Genomic DNA, 23,406 nt, shown 5'->3' with positions numbered 1-23,406 from the left:
CAATGCTGGGGGCGTTGGGTTAACAGTGTTAACGTGAAAACTGTACCAGAGCGCCCTCTTTGATCCGCCTGGAAACTTTCCCTGGACAATTTTTTGTGCTCAGATGGAAAGGTGGAGGTTTTCCTGCCGCGGTGACACTGAAGTGAAGGGGGGGGGCTTACCTGGACTGCCCTTTCACCCACCCTCCCTCTCCCTCTCCCTCTTCCTCTTCCTCTTCCTCTACCTTTTGTGCTCATCACACTGTCAGAGTAGCTGTCAACTCCTATCAGCATCATTCCTCCCCTTCATAATCTCCACATTAGATCTCATCTCCATTTGAGTGGCAGTCTGTCAGTTTGTTTACCCCCCCCCCCCCCCCCCCCCCTGCACATCTTCTTCTCCTGGTGCTCCGTCTCTTCTGAATGTTAAACCTCCCCCTTCTTGTGTGCCTCCTGACTGCCTCCTCATCCTCTTCCCTCTCTGTCAGCAGCTCTGTAGTTACACTAATGCAAAACAACCCATGGGGGGGGGGGGGGGGGGGCGCTATCACCCCAGCGACACGCATCTCTAACAAGAACAGAAGGAGAAATAAAAAGCGTGAGCTCTTGTCCATTAAAGGTGCCAGAGTGTGACAGCAGCTCTCAGACCCGAGCGGTTAACATTTCAGAGCTGTTTAAAGCTCGCCGGCCCTTTTATTTTTTAATGCCGCCTCGATAAACAGGGGGCTGAGAGGAGTAATTAAAGCACCAGCACCTGAAGACTAATGAGAGCCAGTAATCGCCGGCAGGAGAGCACAAATAAAACTCGAATATGTGCCAAAATGGAGCAAATCTTTCAAGAATTCTACCGCTTTCTGTCCCATTTTCTGCATTCAGGCTACACATCTTCATTCTGTTATTTTGAAGAACCATTCTTCAGAGAGGTGCAGCATTGAAGTCGCCTGCTGGACTTTTTGACCTTCATATGAAACAAAAAATGTTAAGTTACCTTTAGAAAAAGCACATTTGACTTTCTACAAGGCTCTAAAGCTGTAGTTATTTATGTGTAACAACCGGACAAGATTCTTATTACACTAAAAGAGGCAAACATTCAATCATTCATTTTCTATTCCGTTCATTATGTCACGGGGTTGCTGGAGCCTATCCCGGCCACTTGCGGGCGAAGGCAGGGGACACCTTGGACATGTCTGCAGTCTGTCACAGGGTCACAATCACACTCCCATCCACCCCACACCCCATTAGAGTGACCAATTAACGTTAATGTTTTTGGACGGTGGGAGGATGCCTGAATCCCCGGAGAAAACCCACGCATGCGCGGCGAGAACATGCAAACCCCCATTGATGTTCTGTTCCAGGTCCCCCGGCCGGGTTTTGAACCGTGAGGCAAGAGTGCTAACCACTGCACCACCGTGCAGCCGAAAAAGAGGCAAACATGACGGAAAACACAGTTCACTAGAAAACTTCCCATCAATCTTTCTGATCAATCCCTTCCCTCTGTGCCCCTCTAGGCCTTCTGGGTAGTGTAGTCCCATATTTAATGACTGTTTTGCTTGATGTGCCCTATAATCTGGCTCACCTAATGGTCCAAAAATATGTTTATAAAGAACAAATCTATCTACATCTAATATTAAACTCAACAAAAAATCAAATTGCTGACAATTTTTTAGTCTTCTGATCTTAAAATATTCTTAAAAATGTTTTGTCAATCAACAGCTGTTTACACACTGAAAGGCTCATTATTTCCTGTCTTAACCAGGAACCTTTAAAATGACAGTAGGCGTTCACTTTCTTATTCAGCACGCCTCAAGGGTCATTTGAAATCTCTTCAATAAATAAATGTAATGAATCAACAGGTTTGCATAAACTTGAATTGGATCCATTGAATAGGTTGTGCAGACAGAAAGGTCATGTGACCCCCCCGGGTTTTCAACAGTACTTTTCTACTTCAGTTTTTTAAATTGGACGTGAAAATCTCCCTGGAAAAGCCGTTTTAGAGTCTGCCACCCATCAGAATTCTTTGGATCCGCATCTGAATGTGGTGCTTTGTCTCCTGCAGACCTACAGCTCCCTGCAGGACGTCTTGGTGTCGTTCGGACGGCGGGTTTCGTGCTTCCCCCTCTACAGACACTTTGCCTTGGTCACCTCAGCGATTCGCGATGCAGCCAAGATTTTTCAGTCAGGTGAGTTCCTCCATGTTGTAGGGAGTTCATTTTTGGATATTCAAATCTGTACTGTTCGGTGTGAATGTTCACATGTAGATTGACAACCCAAACACCCGCAGTACCCCTACGGGTGCATATGACTGAGTCGTAAGGTGAATGGGGGGTTGGGCTCGACTGCAGAGAATGCCTTAAGGCGGCAGCAAAGCTGTCACTCTCCAGGGGGTGAGAGGTCAGTAATGGAGAGCAGTGCTCCTCTTTGATTTTCCAGAGTAATCATTAAGTCAAGAGCAAATGACAGCAGCGGGAAGACTCCAAAACGCCACTGCACAGCGCCATTCGTAATGGGGAGACAGCAGTTTTTGCGGGCCGCTTAGGATGAAGTTAAAATTAAAAGTCTACCCGATGATTTTTGACATCGGCCAGTGGCCGCCCGAGTACAGTTGGAAGTCGTGCAGTGGCAGGCGGGGGACAAGAGGGCAGCAGCTGATAAGGGACTGATGGGAGGGTCTCAAAGGTCCCCAAAACCGTCTGATTTCAGACTGTCGTCCTCCGTCCCCCACCCCCCTACCCCCGTGCTGCCGTCCTACCGCCACCGTTCGATTGTGCGGCCACTCGACGATTGCCGTTGGCATGGCAATGACCAGACGTCAATCCGGCGATCCCGCCACCTTGGGTCCAAATGGGGAGACAGCATTGATGCTGCACAAAACTCCTCACGGTGTTGACAGCGCCACAGTTTCTCTGAGACCTGTGACTTGACGAATTGCAATTGATGCTTAGAAAAATACAAAGGCAACCGAATATTGTGATTGCTGCAATACTCATGGAAGAATAGGAACATTCGCAAGAAGAGCGAAGAAGAAGTTGTTGATCGGACAGTATATAGACAGTTTCTACTCTGGGCTACCGGACGGCTCGTGTCTGGCAGCGTTTGATATGAACGGCCGCTGTCCAGAGACATTAAGACATCATCCAATCAAAGCCGCTGCTGGCCGGTGATCTGCTCGACACCGCTCTGCAGCTGCCTGATTTTTTTTTTTTTTTTTTTTTGTTGCCTGATTTTGAAATGACGCCATCCCCCCTCACTGCCGCAGTCTTCATTCATGACCACGCCAACGATTTTTCAGATGAAATCGTTGTATTGTATTTGCATTAGCCACAAAACGGTTTCCCCCTTAAGTAGGAAGATGAACTGATCAAAAAAGGAAGAGTAGGAACAGCTCCCCACAGTCCTGACTCCTTAATTGCCTTTTTTATTCATTCATTCATCTTTTTCTGTGCTAATTCCGTCATTACAGCTGATTAAGTCACAGCTTTCCTTTAATGAACCGCAGCAGCAGTATTTTCGCCTGTACGTCACTCGTCTTTCTGTGCTTTCCTTCAATTGTTTGCTTTTTCTCTAATGAGGAGAATGAGCGTGCACGCTCCGTTCTCACAGCACTTCATTAAAAAACGCTGTCTGGCGTTGGCTGAACAGGCCCATTAGCGGCGGAGCGCGGGTGGAAGCCGTGAAGGCAGAACGTTATCCGGCTGTAAATATTTGAAGAAGCCCTCTGGCTGTGAGGAGGAGACAGAGCGAGCGCCTCCTGCAAGACAGACTGTGGCCAAAAATGGAAGAGACAATGTGGACAAACCCAGACCCGGTGTTCGGCTGCTCCGTTTGGCCTCACCAATAATTCTGGATAATTACCATTGTAACAAGTATTTAACACTTTCACACAACATGACTTGGTAAATGTTGGCATTTTTTGGGGTCAGATGGTACCACACCCATCTCTGGAGGAGATTTTTACTTTTTCTAGTTACAAAAAATGTTGGGGGGTGGTATTTTCCCCCAGCCCTCGTGTGTGTGTGTGCAGAAATACGTATCCATGAGGCATCTTCCAGCGCTCAGGAAAGGAGGTTCTCTGGTTTCTTTGTTGCAGTGCAGTTGCTCCCTTACCCCTATGCCCATGTACATTCCCCAAATCATGATGTTCCCACCACCATGTTTGGTGGGGAGACTGCTGATGGCATGATCTTAGGTTGGAAAGAACTGGAATTCATGTCTCCTTTGACCACAACACTTTCTTTGGGATCTTCTGTAAACTATTGCAGGAGGCCTAAATGGGTCCTGCAGATGCCGTAGGACTTCAAGTCCCACTCTGGTCACCTTTTGACCCTTTTAAGAAGTATTTTCAGTGATCTTTGGATTATGATCATGCCATTTTTAGCCAAAATCGAACAAGCTGTGTCGTTTTCTAGGACATAGTTTCTCCATAGCTGCAGGAGTTCATTAGAAATTTGCCTCTGAGTTGTGGGCGGGAATAGGCTTCCCCTGACTTCCCATCATCCCTGTCTTTACATACTCTCCTGCTAGCTTACAGCCCCTACACCCCCAATCTAACATTACCGGTGCAAAATTTGTATAACGAGGAGAACTCAAACTGAATTTTAAGCTTCATTTTCATAATAAATGTGCTCCATCATCATCACAAAAACATTTGAAAAACACCAAACCTGCACATTTAGGTGCACTTGAGTCTGTTGATTGATCTCTGCAAATGTGTCTCGGTTCTTCAGTCAATTGAAAGCGAGAAACGGTTTTGAAACGTTTTTTCAGAGTGGAAGTCAAATCCAAACACTTAGATGTATTTTTGGAAACCAGAGAAAGTCTGATGTCTATTTCTGTGTCGGCTGATTCCGACTCAGTTTTTGAGGATTCTGGGGATTACGTGGATTTAATCCACAGTTTAAAAAAAAGGGGGGGGGGGGGGGAGGGGGTATACCGCCTATTATCAGTAATTAGCCAGCGTTAACATCTTTGTAGTCGGTCAGAGTTAATAGAGAACATGTTGAAGATGAAAGCTTTGTTCCTGACCGTCCTTATTGGAGCCAAAGTTCCTAATTAAATGTTCTCTTTTGTAGACACAAAGAAGCTGTTTGGCTTTTTTGAGGCATGAATAATTCAAGATTCAGTCTTGGGAGGAATGTCTGAGAAAGTTAGCATCCTTGGAAGCAAGAATTCAGGGTCTGCAGCTCCAGAAAAAGCAGTGGAAATGCATTTTCTTCTGTATTTTCTGAACTCTTTGTGCCTCTGCTGTGCAGGTTTTACCTGCTTCACACCCACCTCCTCTGCTCCACAGTTCTGCTGCAGGTTTCCAAGGATTTCTGTTGGATCTCTGTGCAATAGTCATCCCGCCCATCACGTACAGGGAAGCAACCTTTCCTCCAGTTTTTCCCACATGGAGGAGACTGTGGTGGGGGTGGGGGGTGGGGGTCTTAGATGCCGCCCTTCTGCCTTGAGCAGCCCAAGCCCTGACTTCTCTGGGCAGAGTTCCCTGCATACGATTCCCAGCGCTAAATGAAAACCAAATGTTTGTTTAAGGCTTTCCTGACTGTGAGTGGTGAGTTTATGTGGAATGGTCTGGAATGTCTTGGGACAATGCAGGCCGAGCCTGGAGAGGATGAAAGGAGCAGCCTCTCCAGCCCTGAGCGGGTCGTTGCTCCGCGCTGGAGAAGCTGCTGCAGTTATGGTTACTAAAGCCAGCCGTGAGAAGAACACAAGCAGAGTCTGCGCGTTTGTGGATGTCTGTCGCAGTTTTTTTTTTTTAACCCGGAGCTTAAGCTTCAGTGTTTACATTCTTTCGACAGCAGTAACTCCTCAACGTTTACGCAATTCCAGCGCATTCTGAAGTGAAAATAAAGCAGCCATGCGCTGATATGCAAGTGGTGAAGTGTTGACACAATCGAGGCGATGCACCATATCGGTGAAGTATTGCATAACAGCACATATGAAACGCCGCTTTTCTCCGCGTCAGAATCAGCTGATTCACGTCAATGTTTGAATATTTACGGTATGTCCAACAGCGTTTGTTATTTAGATGTCGCCGACTGCATCTCCGGCGTTTAAGGGGAGCTTAAGGACCCATCCTTGGAAACTTGTGTTTTTAGTTCTTTAAACATGTTCTTGTGGGATTCTTCTGATGATGGAGGACATACATAAAGAAAATTAAGCTTAAAATTGCATTTCTGAGTATTTCCTTTTTTATATTTTTTGTAAAAAAAAAAAAAAAAGGTTGTATGAAACAGACCTCAGGCTCCATTCTGATGCATCCACTTTTAGACAAATAGATCCACCCGTAGGAGTGGATTGGGAGTGGGAGTTCGTTTACCCAGTCCATATGTGTTTTGTGGATTTGGAGAAGGCGTTCGACCGCGTCCCCCGTTGTATCCTGTGGAGGGTGCTCTGGGAGTATGGGGTCCTGGGAGCCTTACTGAGGGCTGTCCGGTCTCTGTTTAACCGGAGTAGGAGTTTGGTTCGCAAAGCTGGCAGAAAATCAGACCTGTTCCCGGTCCACGTTGGACTCCGGCAGGGCTGCCCTTTATCACCGGTTCTGTTCATAATTTTTATGGACAGAATTTCTAGGCGCAGCCAGGGGCCAGAGGGGATCTGGTTTGGGGACCACAGGATTTCCTCTCTGCTTTTTGCAGATGATGTTGTCCTGTTGGCTTCATCGAGCCAGGACCTCCAGCGTGCATTGGGGCGGTTTTCAGCCGAGTGTGAAGCGGCTGGGATGAGGGTCAGTGCCGATAAATCTGAGGCCATGGTTCTTGACCGGAGAAAGGTAGTCTGCCATCTCTCGGTGGGTGTAGTGTCCCTGCCCCAGGTGGAGGAGTTTAAATATCTGGGGGTCTTGTTCACGAGTGAGGGAAGACCGAAGGGTGATATCGACAGGCGGATCGGAGCAGCGTCCGTAGTTATGCGGTCGCTGTATCGGTCCGTTGTGGTGAAGAGAGATGAGCCGAAAAGCAAAGCTCTCAATTTACCGGTCGATCTTCGTTCCAATACTCACCTGTGGTCATGAGCTATGGGTCATGACAGATAGAACGAGGTCCCGAATACAAGCGACTGAAATGAGCTTCATCCGTAGGGTGGCGGGGCGCTCCCTTAGAGATAGGGTGAGAAGCTCGGTCACCCGCGGAGAGCTCGGAGTAAAACCGCTTCTCCTCCACATCGAAAGGAGCCAGTTGAGGTGGCTCGGGCATCTAGTCCGGATGCCTCCTGGACGCCTCCCTGGAGAGGTGTTCCGGGCATGTCCCACTGGGCGGAGGCCCCGGGGAAGACCCAGGACACGCTGGAGAGACTACGTCTCTCGGCTGGCCTGGGAACGCCTTGGGGTCCCCCCAGAGGAGCTGGAGGAAGGGCGAGGGAAGTCTGGGCATCTCTGCTCAGTCTGCTACCCCCGCGACCCGGTTCCTGATAAGCGGAGGAAGCTGGATGGATGGAGATCCACCCGTGAGCGTCTTTAATTTCCGCGCTGAGCTGGAATCCGGCTCAAAATACGGCTGAATAGCTCCAGTTCTGCTCGCCACTTTTGTAGCATCTGTAATGTTGGGTGTGGAGGTGTGAGGGGCTGTAAGCTAGCAGGAGAGCGTGTCAACATGTAGCGCAATTCAGAGGCAAATTACTGACAAACTACTACAGCCCCGCAGAAACTATGTCCTAGAAACCTAAAAATGACATAATCATAACTGAAACATTTCTTTTCCATGTAAAGCAGCATTTTTTCAGTTGACTTTGTTGTTGTTTTTCTTTTCGTATGTTTTAGATGCCTCATAGGCTTTTCAACTAACACAAACGGCAGTAGAAGATAACATCTTTTGTCAGGTTTTTCTTTTTTATTTATGCCTTTTCTTAGTTTCAGGTGTAAATGATTACAAAGGAGCAGTAAAGCAGCCATCGAGCTGCCTGTTCTGGCATCCAGTCTGCCTAAGAGAAAAATAGAAAGACAAAAAAGGCTTTGCATCCAGGAACTGCTCTTAAGCTGTGCAGATCAAACTGCTGGGCAGCGCTCTGGGATTTCTCTTCTATCCCCCACCTTTTCCTTTCATGTGTGGAACATCCTAAATCATGAGCTGAAGTAACCCCGCTTTTCCCCCGCTTTGCCCCCCGTGTCCAGGGAAGGCCTGCGTCCTCAAATGCATGCTGGAAATCCACAAAGTCTTCCGCCAGAACGAGCCGGCCTACATCCTGAACGACCTGTACATCACAGACTACTGCGTCTGGATCCAAGGGGTCAAGTGAGTTCCACCCACGCACGAACAACGGCACACCCCACAGGCCTTCACTGAAGGAGGGCGGTGCCGCTCAGCCCCCACCAGTGAAGGCGAGGGTTGAAGTCCCACTCCGATCCTCTTTTGAGCAAACCCTCATTGCAGAGCAGGGAGCTTGTGGCCCGTCCATATTCTACGCCACACATCTGATCTTTTTCAAACTGCATTTTTTTCCACTGCTCCTGATTTACAGTGATTCGCATAAAGACATACTCAGAAATGCAGTTGGAACGTTTAATTTTCTTCATAAATCAGAAAAGATGCCACAAGAACAAGTTAAAAACCCCAAAAACACCATTTTCATTTCAATCTCAGATGACTCCGCCCACCGATGCTCCCACAGGAGCTGTCCCCATCCTCTGTAACAAACGCAGAGCAATCTGCTTTTTGTTCCCACATGACATCGCTCCAAACTCCTCCTCCATTTTCTCCCCGCTCACGGTTAAAAAACTGCTTACAGGTTTTGAACGTGCGCCCGCGAGCCCATTTCCCTGTAATGAGCTCTGTTCTGCTCCCGACCGGGGTTCAGCCAAGTGGCGTGCTCGCCTGAAAGGGAGCCTGATGTTGTAGGCTCAGCGCCCAGATGCAGACACGATAAAAGATCTGCAGGGATTTGGTGTGAGGGACCTCCTCCTCCTCCTCCCTCAACACTTTTCAGCAAAGCTCTGAAATTTCATTCCGGAAAGAAAAGTTTGAGATGCTGCCTTGGGAAAAATCCCCACCAGGGTTTGGTGAGATCTACTGGTCTTTCATGCGGGGAAAAAAACCCACCCCAGTTTTTCTCTATATGTATAATTATATTTATTGCTTTCAATTTTGTTTTATGTCCTTTTTGTGGAGAAAATGTCACTTTTGTAGCAATGTGTTGTCCTGGACATGCATGTGGAGACGCTCGAAACAGGAAGTTCCCGCAGATTCAAGCTGAGTTGATCAGTTTGACCAAATAAACAACAATGTAGGTTTAAAATGGCCTTTCTGGCGTTTCTGACTGTGAACAGTGATGTTGGTTGAAGGAGTTTTCATTTGGAGGTTCTGAGATCTGGTGCAGCCTTTAAAAATCAGCTTGGACCTCAGTTCCTCCAAAAGAGGTTTATTAGCTGACTTAAGGCTGAAGAGGAAACTCAAAAGGTGAAATTTTAAATCTAAAAACCTTTTTTCAAAATAAAAGCCCGTCTTTTTTTCTTCCATTTTTGGCGCTGTAGAGAATAATTGTGAAAGAGTAAATGAGAGAAACGCTCTGAGGGGGTTGGCTTTCAGTTTGACTGTCATGTGCGGCTGGCGGCGGCGGTGGCGGCGGCGGCGGCCTCCTTTCTGACGTTTGATGACAGATCATAAAAGCATCGCTTCCCTCTACATGAAATATTCCCACGTTTCAGACTCTTCAAAGGGAGTCGTCTCCCAGAGTGAGGCGGAGAGATGAGATGTAATCGACCCCCCCCCCCCCACGCTAACATCTCCTGTCGTCTGCCGGCGAGCCGGGAGAGATCATCTGGCTTTGATGGACACGACGATTAATGGATGTTTGTTCGCTTAAAGGAAGGGGGGGTTGGGGGCTGATTTAGCGGTCCCGCATGGTTTTTGCTTTGAAAACTTCACTTAAATTTACAACCTGGCAAGTCACGGGGCAGACCCCCCCCCCCTGCACTCAGAACTTGGTCCGCTTCCATCCAGAGCGGGACCCCCACCTCGCCGGACGATGCGAAAAGCCGTCGCCACTTTGCATCAAACTCTCTCTTCCCGAAGATCCTAAAGTTTTCTGATCACCGTGTTTTTGCCGTATCGTTTCCAGCAGCCAAAAAAAAGCATTAAAAAAAGAAAAATCAAATATTAGTCCTTTTTTTGGAAGAATTACATCTTGAAATTCAAATTATATGAATAGAATAGAGAACAATAATGAACTGAATGTACTCACCAAAGTAACACATTGGTGCTTATTTAGCTTAATGACACAGGAGGAATTTCATATTCGGATGACTTATTAACAGTTATTATGATAACCATATCCAACATAACATAATAATAATAACAATATTAATAATGATAACATAGGCCAACTAGTCAACAAAATTCTTTTTATCACTTCAAATTACTAAAGCCCCTAAATTCTTTGTCCTCTGTTTTGCTTTGGAACTATTCTGTGCGACGGAGTTTTAGGGCCACTAAAAACAGGAAAAAAGTAAATTTACGAGAGAAAAAACTGGTAAAGTTAAAAGATCAAAGTCAAAGTGAGCATAGAGAGCAGCAGCAGCAGAGCAGACAGACTAAACTGAGTTGAACAGGTAAGCTGAATGTTTATTGAAAAACCTTCTAAATGTTTGGAAGCTCATTTGTTTGACTTATGGTTTATTAATGTTTTATTCATTAATGGGGGGCCTGCAGGATCTCTGCAGCCCGTTGATGAAGCCATCGGTGTCCCTGCAGCTGTCCAATCCTCTCAATCCTTACTTCCTCCATGAAACCAAGATCTCTTAAGTCTGTGACGCTTCCGTTGAGGAGGCGCACTTTAGCCTTTCCAACGTTCTAATGCTAATATAACAGACTATTTTCATTCATCTTTGTTGTTTTATGTTGAAACGGGACGTATGTAACAGTTTCCCTTCTGCATCAGTGTCCTGTCCATGACGTAATGAGACAAATGGACTTCTGCGTATGTGTAGGAATAAGGCAAACTAAAGTAGATCCTCTTTAGCCAGTTTTGTCTCTGAGCTCCTTATTTTACATATGAAACTCCGCTTTACCGACACAGAACCCCGGAAAGCCGGCTACACTAACAATAATTTGATTTTAAGTCGCCAAAAGAATCAGAATATCTTTGTTTTTGAAACCTACCCGGAAATAAAACTTGACAAAACGCTCCGCATCTTTCAACTTAGCTCTGATAAACGGACAACTTTGGGGTTTTTTCCTCGTTAATTTATGACTTTTTTCTGATACATTTACAAGATTTTTAGTCATAATTTTACTACTTTATTCTTGTAATTCAACAGTTATAACTTTTTTCTCTCGTAAATTCATGACTGTAAACTGGTCCTAAAACTTCTTCGTAATTCTGCCAAGTCGGCGTAAGACGGAGCGCCGTTTCGTCGTCTGCGTTGCTGCCAGTAGCATCAACCGCCTGCGGCTCGTCCAGAATGCAGCGGCAGGACTGTGAACCGGAACCTCCAGACGGGCGCTCATCGCTCCTTTGTCACTCCGGTCCTCACTGGCTCCCTGTCCGGTTTAAACGTTTATTCTTTGTTTTAGAAGGATCTTTAGAATCTTCAAAGATCTTCTGTAACAGAGAATTCTTGACGAGATGCTCATTTAAGAAATGAACGCAGAGGCGTGAACCGTTCAACACCAAGCAAAGGACGGGAGCTTCAGCTACCGCATGTCAGAATCCTCTTTTTACCCCCTAAAAGACTCTATAGCGCGGAACTATCCCGTGCCCTGGATTCCAACACAATTATTGTTTTTTTAATGCCAAAAATGATGTCACGCAGGACCATTAATGCACAGAGATTTCTGGGAAATGTTTTCTTTGTCGGCCCTGTGTGCGCAAAAGTGGCTATCAAGAGAGCTGGCGGCTGCATTGTGCGTTTCCTTAAACACGCAGCCGGCAGGCTGGTGCCGTGTTTGAACAATCAAAGCAGCTTTTGCTCTTCGGCCCTTTCAGCTTTTCCTGAAGCGCTGGCATTGATTGAAGCGGGAAAGACCGTCTGGGTGGAGTGACTGAGCGACTGATCCATCTGGTGTGGACAGCAGAAGAGCGGCCAACGCGGCTCAACGCCATCGGCTGTGAGTGACAGGACCGGCGTGAGGGAAAGAATAAACAGGGTCGCTTCGGGTCAGTCTGATGGATGGAGGGGGTAAAAGCATCTGGAGCTTTAACCACTGGGCAGAGAGATCAAGCGCGGGGGGGGGTCAGGCATGTTAGCCAAGCTCAGCTGTCAAAAGAGCGCCGGCGCTCCCCCCCCCCCCCCCGCCTTCATTTCACCTCCACGGGTTTCTGAGGAAACCCCTCCCGTCATTTCAATGTGAGATCACGCGTGTTGATGAGGACATGCTTGAGAAAAAGAAACAAAATCCTAATGTCACTAAAAGAAAAGAAAAAAAGACTGAATCAGCGTGGAGTTTTTGTTGTGAATGTGAACTAGAAACAACAGAAAACCTTATAAATGTATGAAAAAAAAAATCAGGTTTACAGAAAAGACAGGATTGGAGGAGGGGGGAGTTCCTAAAATCTCCAACCCAAATCAAAGCTCAGTGGGAATTCTCCTAAAGAGGGTCTAAAAGGATTCTGTCTGGTTGAAATCAAAGCCCAAGAAGTGAGTGTTTGTAGGACTGGAGTGGTTCAAAGTCGCCACCGTTGCGTTTGGTGACTCGGCGCCGGGCCTGAGCCCCCAGCGCCTCCCGCTTTGATAAATGCCTCTGCGTTTGTCTTATCTGCTCTGAGCCTGCTTCACACCGCCGCAGTGAGCGATTGCATCTCCCACTGTCAGCTTTAAGACCCCCCTCCACCTCCCCGCCCGCCGCCTGTGAATGAAGTCGGCCCGATTCATCCGTCAGAGTTTCATCTGACGGCGTTTCAAGAGCGACACATGCCCGATGAAAGAGAGACTGGAATTCATCTCCACTTCACATAAACAAACGCCGCACAAAGACTTTGGCAGACGGAGGCGTCTTTGTCTCGCCTGAACTTTTCCCTCCTTGAAGGAGCCCCCCACCACCACCACACCCCCCTCCCTCCTCAGTCTAATGAAGGCCAGCCACAACAGCGATGTAGTAATGACTGGATTGTGTACAACATGATCCCTCCCCCCTCCCGGACAAAGCCCCTTTATTCACCGCAGGCAGAAGCTTCTCCCGCCGTAGAGCGAGGAGGGGAGGAGAGAACAAGTGCTCCTCTCCAACACTAACTCAATAATGACTTCCCAGGGGGGAGGTGCTGTCGGGGGTGGGGGGGTTGGGGGCGTTTGAAGTGGCTGCGCTGCTCATCCATCCTACAGGAAGCTCTCATGTGGCTTTGATGGAGCCCGGGATCTGACCTGCTCCTTAAGGCTGAGAACTCCTCATCATCCTCTTCATCCGTGACTAGAAGGCCTTGATATCCTCTGCTAGGAAAGAGGCGCTTTTGGATCCCACGTGTGTGTGCAAACTGAAGAGTCTGCCTCTTCTGGCGCTCGTTCAGATGATAGATAGTCACAGTTTTTCTAGGCTAAAACCTAAAACCGCCCATTTCCCCGTAAAGTTTATGAAATTTGCACCTAGACGCCCCCACTATGGTGTCAACTTGGTGCTATGATGAAAATATTTTGAAGGGGCACCCGGGGAGGGGAGGGGGGGGGGGGCAGGTATACAGTTTCGCCACTTGTGATTCCAGGCCCAACAACAAACGAACTGCTGCTTCCTAATGAATAGTTTTGGTTCCAAAAATGAAGATGCGTTATTGGATTTTTGGAAAAGGGAAAAAGAAGTGAATTTGTTCCCATCCTCTCCCTCATCTGGACTCTGGGTGTTTGACAGATGGAAAAGTCTATTTGAGGTTGTGGAAAATGGACAAAAATAGGAAAGGAGACATCAGCGTCCAGTTAAGAAAGAAGAAAAACACTCCAAGGATAAAGGAATGCAGGCGGTGTCCACAATTAACACTCACTAGGCGCCAAATTCGACCAAATTTCCTGTTGGATGAGTGAAATTTGGAGCAACATTTGGCTAATGAAGGTTTGCACTTCATTCATAGTACTGTTAATGACCTTATTGGTGGATATTATCTAAACTCTTCTGCCGTTAAATGGTGCAGATCCACTGTACACAATCTTTTTTTGTTCAGTTTTATGTGACACTTAAGCACAAAAATACAGAAGAACATGTTCCTCAGTTTCCATTAAAGTTCATTCATGAAGCCAACGGAAATGACCGGAATTCAGAGTTCGTGTCAGGGTTGTATTCAGCCCAAGAAAAAAACAACAACAACAAAAAAGGAAAAATGTGACAAGTTTTACCAGAATCAGTCAGCCTTGAAAAGAAAACACAAACTGATGAAATCAGAAATCAGAAAGCCTTTATTGTCATTGTTACACAAGAAACTTGTGACAACGAAATTTCCGGTGCTCTCCAGCTGCTTAAACAATAAAAATAGGTAATCTTCTAAAGAACGATAAAATTGTGTTTAACTGAAAATATACATATGTACAAGCTATATAACTTTTCTTTATTGCACTATATTGCACATGGGAATTGATAATATTGCACGTTGGCTTCAAATATTGCACGAGTTACAGATTTTTGTGGGATTCACATTTGTTTAGGAGGTTGACTGCTCTGGGAAAAAAACTGTTCTTGAGTCTATTTGTGCGAGCCTTGTGGGATCTGTACCGTCGGCCTGACGGTAGCAGTTGGAACAGGTGGTGGTTGGGATGATTTGCCTGGCTCTGCTCGTGTAGCGAGAGCTAGCAATGTCCTCTAGGCTGGGCAGGGGGGAGCCGGTGATTTTCTGGGCCGTGTTGATCACCCTCTGCAGCGCCTTCGTGTCTGCGGCTGAGCATCCTGCATACCAGGCTGTGATGCAGTACGTGAGGATGCTCTCGATGGTGGCTCTGTAGAAATTCTTCTCCAGGTTGTTCCTCCTGAGTATTCTCAGAAAGTGGACACGCTGCTGGGCCTTCCCTACTGCCGCAGTGGTGTTTGCAGTCCAGGAGAGGTCCTCTGTGATCAGCACACCTAGGTAGCGGATAGAGTGAACCCTGTCCACGCTGACCCCATTTATATAAATTGGGGGCGGGTACACTCTCCCCTTTCTGAAGTCCAGGATTATTTCTTTGGTTTTGGTGATGTTCAGGTGGAGGTTGTTTCCTGAACACCACTTTTCCAGTCTGCTGACTTCATCCCTGTAGAAAGTCTCATCTTCCCCTGAGATGAGCCCGACCACAGCGGTGTCATCAGCAAATTTGATGATGGTATTGCAGGGGTGGGTCGGCGTGCAGTCCGATGTGTAGAGCGTGAAGAAGAGTGGAGTGCGTGTTAAGTGTGAACTAAATTCAACTATACTGATTATTATTATTGAGCGGGGATCCAGCTTTTTGCCCAGGGCATCAAACTGGCCAGGACCGCCTCTGCCTGTCTTTAACGATCACTCTAAATCAGTGTCTTTTCTTTTAAACTCTGCAGCAACAACAGATGAAGACAATGGTGAGGAAGGCTTTTCTCCAAATGCTCACTTTCCAAATTGTAAAATTATTTTAGGCAAAACGCTTCTGACCAAATGAAAGCCCGAGACGCTTTTCTTCTCTCCAAAGTTTAGACCCGGATGCAGAGGAAGCATTAAACCCTGGGTTCGTCCTCCTTAGACGCCGTTTAGGGTGAAGGGAGCTCATTAGCACAGTAGCGAAGGCCGTTGAAGTGCAGGTTAATGGGGCCAAAGAGACGCCGAGGGTGGGGGAGGAGCCTTCTTCGCACACTTTGACCCGGAATGACCTCTCCTGAGTGGCAGCGACCCGTCGAGGTCAGCTTGAAATCACAGCGGAAAAGTGAAAGGGAGTGTGGTACTAATGTAAGGCTGGGAGGGGTCTCTAACCCCCCCGCCATGGACCAGTACCGGTCCGTTGGACATTTGGTACCAGGCCGCAGAGAACTAAGAAACACTCACACGGGCCGGGCCGGGAAAATACATTAACCTCCTTTATAGCCTGATGTTGCTCACACACAAACACACCAACTAACTGATCATTCTCTGCTTTCAGTTTTGAATTGACTAAGGAAACAGGACAATCTGATGTCTTTTACCCAAAATGTGTCAGATGATTTCTGATTGACATGTCGATAACGTAAGGGTTATTGGCTGACGAAGTGTGCATTATTACTTTTTAACGCACGCCGTGGAAGCCTGAACCGATGTGCGTTAAAAAGTGATAACGCACACTTCGAAGGCCATTAACCCGCTTATACCATGGTGACTTACAGAAGCAATGAATATTGACCAGTTTTTAGTCTTTAAGTCTAGTTATTTTTCCGATTTGGATCGCTTTTCTCACAAAAAGCGGACTATTTGTTAAATAAATATAAATAGTCCGCCGTCGCGCCGCACCACTGCTGCAGTCAAGATTCGTCTGATCTTTCCGATGGGTTGAATAAAGCATCAGTTCAGAGAGAAAGTTCACCTCTTATCAGTTGTTTTTGTCCAAATGATGAAGCAAAAGGTTGTTTTAAAGAAGCCGGCGCAGTGATACAAAATATTTAAGCTAGGTGACCGGAACTTCTTTTTTCACTGTGCAGTTATCACTGTGGTTTATCACTTTTTAATGTACACCCAGCAGCCAATCAGAATCGAGTATTCACCAGGACCATAGTATCCCAATCCCCAAAGAGGGGACGCGTCCTGGTATGAATCCAGAGTTTTCCTGTTTTCCGTCTGAATGTGCAAACAAAAGCGCAGGAAGTGGACGACGGCTATTTGGATGAAAGCCAAGGCATCACTGCATATCCAGGCCAACCGATGCTTCCTGTTCAATCATCAGTTCATTAGCGTTTTACGACCTTCAGCGCCGCCGCCTTTACCAAGAACGCACCAGCAATTTTAGGAAGAACCAGAAAGTGAATTTCAATATACCTGCCTTCAGACGTCTTTCAGAAAAAACGCGAAAGTGGATTTTTTTGGATGAATGTTGTCCAGACGGGATTTATCCGACTAATTTGCCAATTTCGGGGTTGTTGCAGTGATCCAATTGTTTTATGGGGATGTAAACAGGCTCATTAATGAGCAGTAATGACTTTACCTGCTGTTTCACATTATTCTTTCCTCACATGGTTACTGCTGCTCCTGTTTTTTCCCCCCGAAAAAGTTGGTCGTTCGTGTCCCACTTTTGATTAACTTCTACATGAAAAGTTTTGTCCTTTTCTTGTTTCTGCTGAATTGCTTCCGTCACGCTTCTGCTCGCCGCCCAGGAACAGCTGGTTTCACTACCCCGCCCGCAGCGTTACCAGGAAATACGTGTGATTTTCCTGAGTGGAGGGAGGGGGGGGGGGTCACCCTCTGCCTAATCCCTCGCAGCCTCTTATCACCTTTCACGAGGAGAGTGTTGGATGGGGGAGGAGAGGATCCCCAGCTGCCCACATCATTAAATACCCATAGTTCCTCAGTTACGGAGCGCCGCTTTCCCTTGACAAATCACGGCCCACTTAGCATTCATGTAAAAAAAAAAATTGTGTTTTCAACAAGCTCTCGTGACATTTTTCAGATGACGGAGGACATGTGTAAGTTTGAAATTGCATTTCTGAGTATTTCTTTATTCAGATCATTGTGAATCAGGAGCAGATCATTTAAAAAAAGCAGTTTTGTGACATTTCTGCTTCATTCTGATGCATCCACTTTAGACAAACCCATCCATGTACGTCTTTGTTTTTCTCGTCTGAGCTGGAATCTGGATCAAAACTGTACAAATGCTCAGCTCCAATATTGCTCACCATTTTTGTTGTACAGTACTAGTTTTTGGGGAAACTGTTTAGGTTGTGGGTCTAGCTCCGCCAACAGTCCCACCCACAACTCAAAGGCAATACTATAATGAACTACTGCTTCTTTGCAGTAACTATGCTCAAGAAAACAATTTTGACCAAAAATCCTGATTCATGTATCACATATACGTTCACTATATACGTTCCTCATATCCTGCAGCCCTGACGGAGGACCTAAAGAAAAAATGTGTCCAAAATGCTGTTTGACGATGATCGCATTTGTGACGTAGAAAATATTCTGGGCGGGGCCACAAGCTCCCTGCTCTGCTCTGGAACACGAAGGGGAAGGGGGGCGGGGTTGTTCTATGCCAGAACTCTAATGGTCTACTGTCACTCTGGAGAAACCACCACAAGTCTTTTGATTTCGGTTAAAAACTGCATAATCATAATTGAAACTGGGAACACTTTTCCAGTTGATCAAAGGATGATTTATTTTTCCTTGAGCTTCGTCTTTAGTCCTCTCTCTTTCCTCTGCGTCTTTTCTTTTCTTCCAATTCTTCATTTTAGGTCCAAGAAGGTGGGATCATTGGGGACAGCGCTCCAGAAAGCCGTGTTGCAGAAAAAAGACTTGGAGTTGGAGCTGGATGAGCTGGAGAGCGCAGCAGCGATGGTGTTGGAGGAGGAGGAGGAGTCTTCCAGCAGCGCCTCCTCTAGTGAGAGTGATGACTCTGACGATGAAAGCTGCCCTGAAACCACGGAGGGTGGGGAGACGTGTAAGGACAGCCCTCTACAACCGCCCTCCTCCATCTGTCCCATCCATCACAGCTCCACCGACGCAGTCCTCTCAGAGGAGAGGAGGAAGGTGGATGCGCTCCCGTCAGCCCCGGAGGACTGCAGACAGCTGATCCAGGAGCTGCGGCTCTCTCCAGAGCCGAGTGAGGCGTCGGCGGACGGCGGAGCGTCTGCCGGGAATCCACCGGAGCCGAGCCCTCCCAGGAACTTCACCGTGGAGACAACAGAACCTCCTGCAGACGCCTTCATCCAAATCTGATCCTTCTATCAGGACATGGAAGAACTTGTTTCTTTTTCAGGTTTCTTCATCTGGATGTTCTGTTTGTTGACGACAGAAAGTTCCTAGTAAATATTTTCTGACTTCATCTGGCATTAATGAAAGTCCTGGAGCTGCAGATGTCAGCTCTGCGCCGAGCTGACATCTGTCAGCGGCGTTTCCTTAAACACGCAGCCGGCAGGCTGGTGCCGTGTTTGAACAATCAAAGCAGCTTTTGCTCTTCGGCCCTTTCAGCTTTGCCTGAAGTGCTGGCATTGATCGAAGCGGGAAAGACCGTATGGGTGGAGTGACTGAGCGACTGATCCATCTGGTGTGGACAGCAGAAGAGCGGCCGACGCGGCTCAACGCCGTCGGCTGTGAGTGACAGGACCGGCGTGAGGGAAAGAATAAACAGGGTCGCTTCGGGTCAGTCTGATGGATTTAGGCTTCCAGCGCAGCAGCGACGCAGGAGGTGGTTGAGGAGTTTAGGAGTACCTCAGGGTGGCGGCGAGAAAAACCTCCCCTCATCCGTACCTGCTTGCACCACCAGTGGGAGTCCATGATTGGTTAAAGTGCCACCTGGTTGAACTTGATATGTGCGTTTTATACGTAGAGCCTGAAAATGAAGTTAAACCTAAACATTTCCATAGACTTTTATTGGAAGTGGTTGTGTGAACAGAGCGTTAAGCCTTTGCGTTTGCCACCTACAGTTGGAGGAGGCTTGGTGCGAAATGCCGGGGCGGTGCAAATCTGGCCATTTGTACACCATATGGAAACGGTTTGGTTCTTTGCTAGCGCTCTTGCAATTGCAGATATGAGTTTCATTCATGTCAGGAGAGGGGCCTTGGTTTATCGTTTTTGAAAAACAAACGCAGACGTCGGGTTTGTCGCCGTGTCTGAGTTCACCACATAAACCAAATCCAAATGTCACCACCAAAGCCAAGGACATTGTTGGTCAAAGTTCAACCAAGTTTAAAAATGCTCTTAAATGTGTGCGTAGCTACGCATGAACGTGAGAATGCAGAAGCCCTCCATGTGCATTTATATCAACTTTTTTATTGAAATTGCCCACTTGAACAGGTGTTGCAGAGGGCAGTGTGAACGTAGCTGCACATTGAGAAGGCCCTGTTTAAAATCCCAGCCAGGTCTTGCATGGGATTTCTCCCGACACTCCCGATTCCCCCAAAAACACTCTTCCTAGGCTAATTGGTATCTCTTAGGCTACATTTACACTGCAGGCTAAAACGACCCATTTCCGATTTTCTTTTTTGCCCCGATGTGACCTGTATCTGATTTTTTTCATGACAGTCTGAACGACACAGATCCGATCTTTTCAAATGCGACCCAGGCCGCTTGGGTATGTGGTCCTGAATCCGATACGCATCCGATCTTTTCAAATGCGACCTCAGTCTGAATGGCCAGGCCACATGAATCCGACCTATACGTCATTGATACGCTACAAACGTCATCATTCTGCGTTGAAGTAGGTGGGAACAAGAACATAAACATCAACCATGGCGGACGATGCTGCTGAGACCAGCAGGGGTGACAGCTCTATTCAGGCCAAACTCCAGGGCTCTTATTGCAACCAGGCGGTTTTTGAAAACATTTCCAGCGAAATGGCGAGCGTGGTGTTGAACCATTCAAGGGATAACAGAAGTGCGGGGGAGACCTTCTCCAGGGCCGAAGGTGAATCCTCCTTCGGAGTTCACTTCCCCGTTCGGACCCTCAGATTCTCCAGAGCAGGTTAATAAAGAGTCAATAGCATTTATTCTGGATGAAGCATTCTTTTATTATCGTTCTCCTTCCTCCATAACACACAACATGAATGCGCGCCCCAAACACTCTTCCGTTGCCCCACCCCACTCCCTCCTGCGCTGCACACACGCGCACAGCCCCAGCACATACACATCCCCATTCCACAACAGTGGGTACAGACGATCCTGGCTCCAATGCCTTCTTAAAATGAGAAAATTGTTACTGTGCTGGCTCCTTTGTGAAAATAAATTTAATAATGCAAAAAGAGCATTAAGCTCTGCAGTGTGAACGTAGCCTAAGTTTCCCCTAATGTAGTAAGTGTGTGACGGGTGACCTGTTGGGCTGTACCCTGCCTTCACCTTTGCCAGGAGCTGGGTTGGCGGCAACATCCCCATGCCCCCAAAAGGGATTCAGCGTGTTCTTGCTAAAAGCAGTTGGACAAAAATCCTTTATTTAGCTTTGGGCTCTTCTCTGTAAAACATACCCGAAACCAACCCTCTTTATCACATTATTGCTGGTCATGGTAGCAATAAATGTCTTTTTCTATAGAAAATCAGGGATTTTATTTTGACATAAAGAAAAAGAAACCTTTAAGTAAATGTATTAGCCATAGAGATGAAAAATGTTGTACGGTTGCTTTAGAGCAGCACCTTTAAAATGTGATTTTCTTTTAACAGGAAATTTTTTACAGTGTACAGTTTTCCAAGCTAAATCTTCTTAGCGTGACAGCATGTTGTTGGCTCCACAAGAGGCCTGAAGGCGAGCACAAGGAGGCGTTTCGTGTCAAACGTAACCTTCAGAGAGGGGAACGCTGTCTCCCACACCTCCTCTGAGACCCACGGCTTTATCACAGAGACAGAGATAAGTAACCCCCTTTTGTTCCACTGACATGAGGGCCTGGATCTTGGGTCTTGGGCCCTCCGCACACACAGGCTGGGTGACAAACCCCACCCCCCCCTCACTGATTAAATGAGACGGGTCTCTGCTGTTTTTGTCATTTTGTGGAGAGCCCACATCTGAGGCCCAAAACCCTCCGTGTGCGCTCAGTTTTTACCTCTATTCCAAACCTTTTCCTCTACCTTGTTATAGATTTACGTCGTATTTTAAAGGATTTTTATTTCTTTGCAAAATGCCCAGCCTTTTAAACCTGTTTATTTACATGATTACAAAATAAAAAAGATTGAAACAGAAGAATCATTTCCGTGATTTTTGTGAAAATTGAGTTTTGTCTTTGTAATGCAAAGGTTGAAATAACCTTCTGTGATGAGGATTTTTCATTAACCAAACCTCTTGGTTATAATTATGTTATTGATTTGAAACCAAATAACTTTATTTAAAGTAATTGAGGTTAAAGGAGTGTTCTGAAATCTTTTCTGACCTTAAAACTCGTGTTTAGGAGCATGTATTTATAATATTTTTACTTTGCAGTATTTTCCGCACTAGGGGGCACCGTCAGAAGTCTAATTTTGAAATTCATCTATAATGCGCATTAGGCAAACAAAAAAGTCCGAGATAAATCCATAATTTGACTGCACTCACAGTAACTCTAGGGCTCTGTCCGAATTCCCGCCCTAACCCTTAACTACCAAAAACCTATATAGTGTGGGACTGTAGTGCCCTGAATTTTAAAAGCAATTCGGACACCATGTTCAATACTTCCCCACTGTTCCGTCTCTGTGATTATTAATCACGTCTGACAAATGAGAAACAAACTGGAAGGCGGAGGTTTCCATCAAATCACACAACCTACCGTTCCAGCGCTAGATTGTGCCACACTTTAGTCGTTAGTAAGGTGCTGCCTCCTTACCGACGGGGAGCAAATGCTGCACGCAGAGGTTGTGCAGGTGATACATAAGTTCCTATAGGATGTTCACACAAACTACGGTCTGATGGCCATAAACCCCATTTCGAACAGTCAGGCTGCTTGCATGGAGCTGGCATTTCTAACTTAAAAAGAATAAAATCAATTTTTGTACGACGACGTCTCACCTACTTCACCCTATTACCCTGACATGTTGTATAAGTGTTGGCTATGACCTGTGGCCCAGAGCATGCCCGTAGAAAATGTGGTGGCCCACAGCATGCCCATAGAAGATGTGGTGGCCCACAGCATGCCCATAGAAGATGTGGTGGCCCACAGCATGCCCATAGAAGATGTGGTGGCCCACAGCATGCACGTAGAAAAAGAAATGTGCATGGACACATTCGCTCCACGGAGTCACCAAAGGGTCTACAATCTTAAAATCTTGTACAGTTTTGATTCTTTTATCCCGCTCTGACAGCCCGTATCCACCTGGAAGGCCAATAGTTGTGACGAAGGCCCTACTAATGATTAGAGGAGCAGTCGTGGTGCGGAGGTTGAGCGGTCGACCTCACATTGGAATATTGCAGGTTCGGTTCCCGCACTGCCTGTTCATGTGTCGCACTGTCTTTGGCCAAGACGCTAAACCCCGCCCGCGTTGCTCCTGGTGGATCTAGGTTGGTGCCAAAGTTCGGCATCGGAGACACAATCTGTGGTTCTTTGGGCCTTCTGAGGAGGTGGTAAAGTGCTATACAAGTACACGCCGTTTACTATACAATACATGTACGTTCCATTTTGACGACATTGCTTAAGCTGTAGGAGCCTCAAAGGAACCACGAGACACAACTGCTTAATTTTTTAGATGTACCTCCTCTTCTCTCCAACCCTCTATGGGTTGGACAACCCAAAACCCGTCGCACTTCGACGGCTGCATGTGACTAAGGCTTTAGGGACTGAGGTTCCGCACATCTGCTCATGCCTACAGCTGCATCTTGGTGATTTCCAGCCGGGGGGGAAGGGTCTTTCGTATATCTCTCCCACCAATTAGAGTCAAACCAGCCAAGCTGCTGACAGCCAACGCAAGAAAGACGCTTCTACTTTGATTAAGAGCTTGACAGCAGGCGTTGGGGTAAT

General features: G+C 46.8%; 1 protein-coding gene across 2 annotated transcripts in view; it reads left to right on the top strand.

Annotated features, from left to right (window-relative positions):
* Positions 1–21,665, top strand: part of shq1 (SHQ1, H/ACA ribonucleoprotein assembly factor) — a 41,352-nt gene extending 19,687 nt beyond the window's left edge. For both annotated transcript variants that reach the window (XM_023955093.2, XM_023955092.2), the window contains exons 10-12: positions 2,035–2,158; positions 8,083–8,203; positions 18,233–21,665. In XM_023955093.2, coding sequence (XP_023810861.1) covers positions 2,035–2,158; positions 8,083–8,203; positions 18,233–18,716 — 729 coding nt within the window. In that variant the 3' untranslated portion in view covers positions 18,717–21,665. The remainder of the gene's footprint in view (positions 1–2,034; positions 2,159–8,082; positions 8,204–18,232) is intronic.
* The last annotated feature ends 1,741 nt before the right edge of the window (positions 21,666–23,406 follow it).

This window comes from Oryzias latipes, chromosome 5, assembly GCF_053564925.1.
Source record: "Oryzias latipes strain Hd-rR chromosome 5, Olatipes_Hd-rR_3.1".
NCBI classification, from domain to species: Eukaryota; Metazoa; Chordata; class Actinopteri; order Beloniformes; family Adrianichthyidae; genus Oryzias; species Oryzias latipes.
Note: the sequence above shows the minus strand (reverse complement) of the source record. Positions and strands in the feature narration are given on the sequence as shown.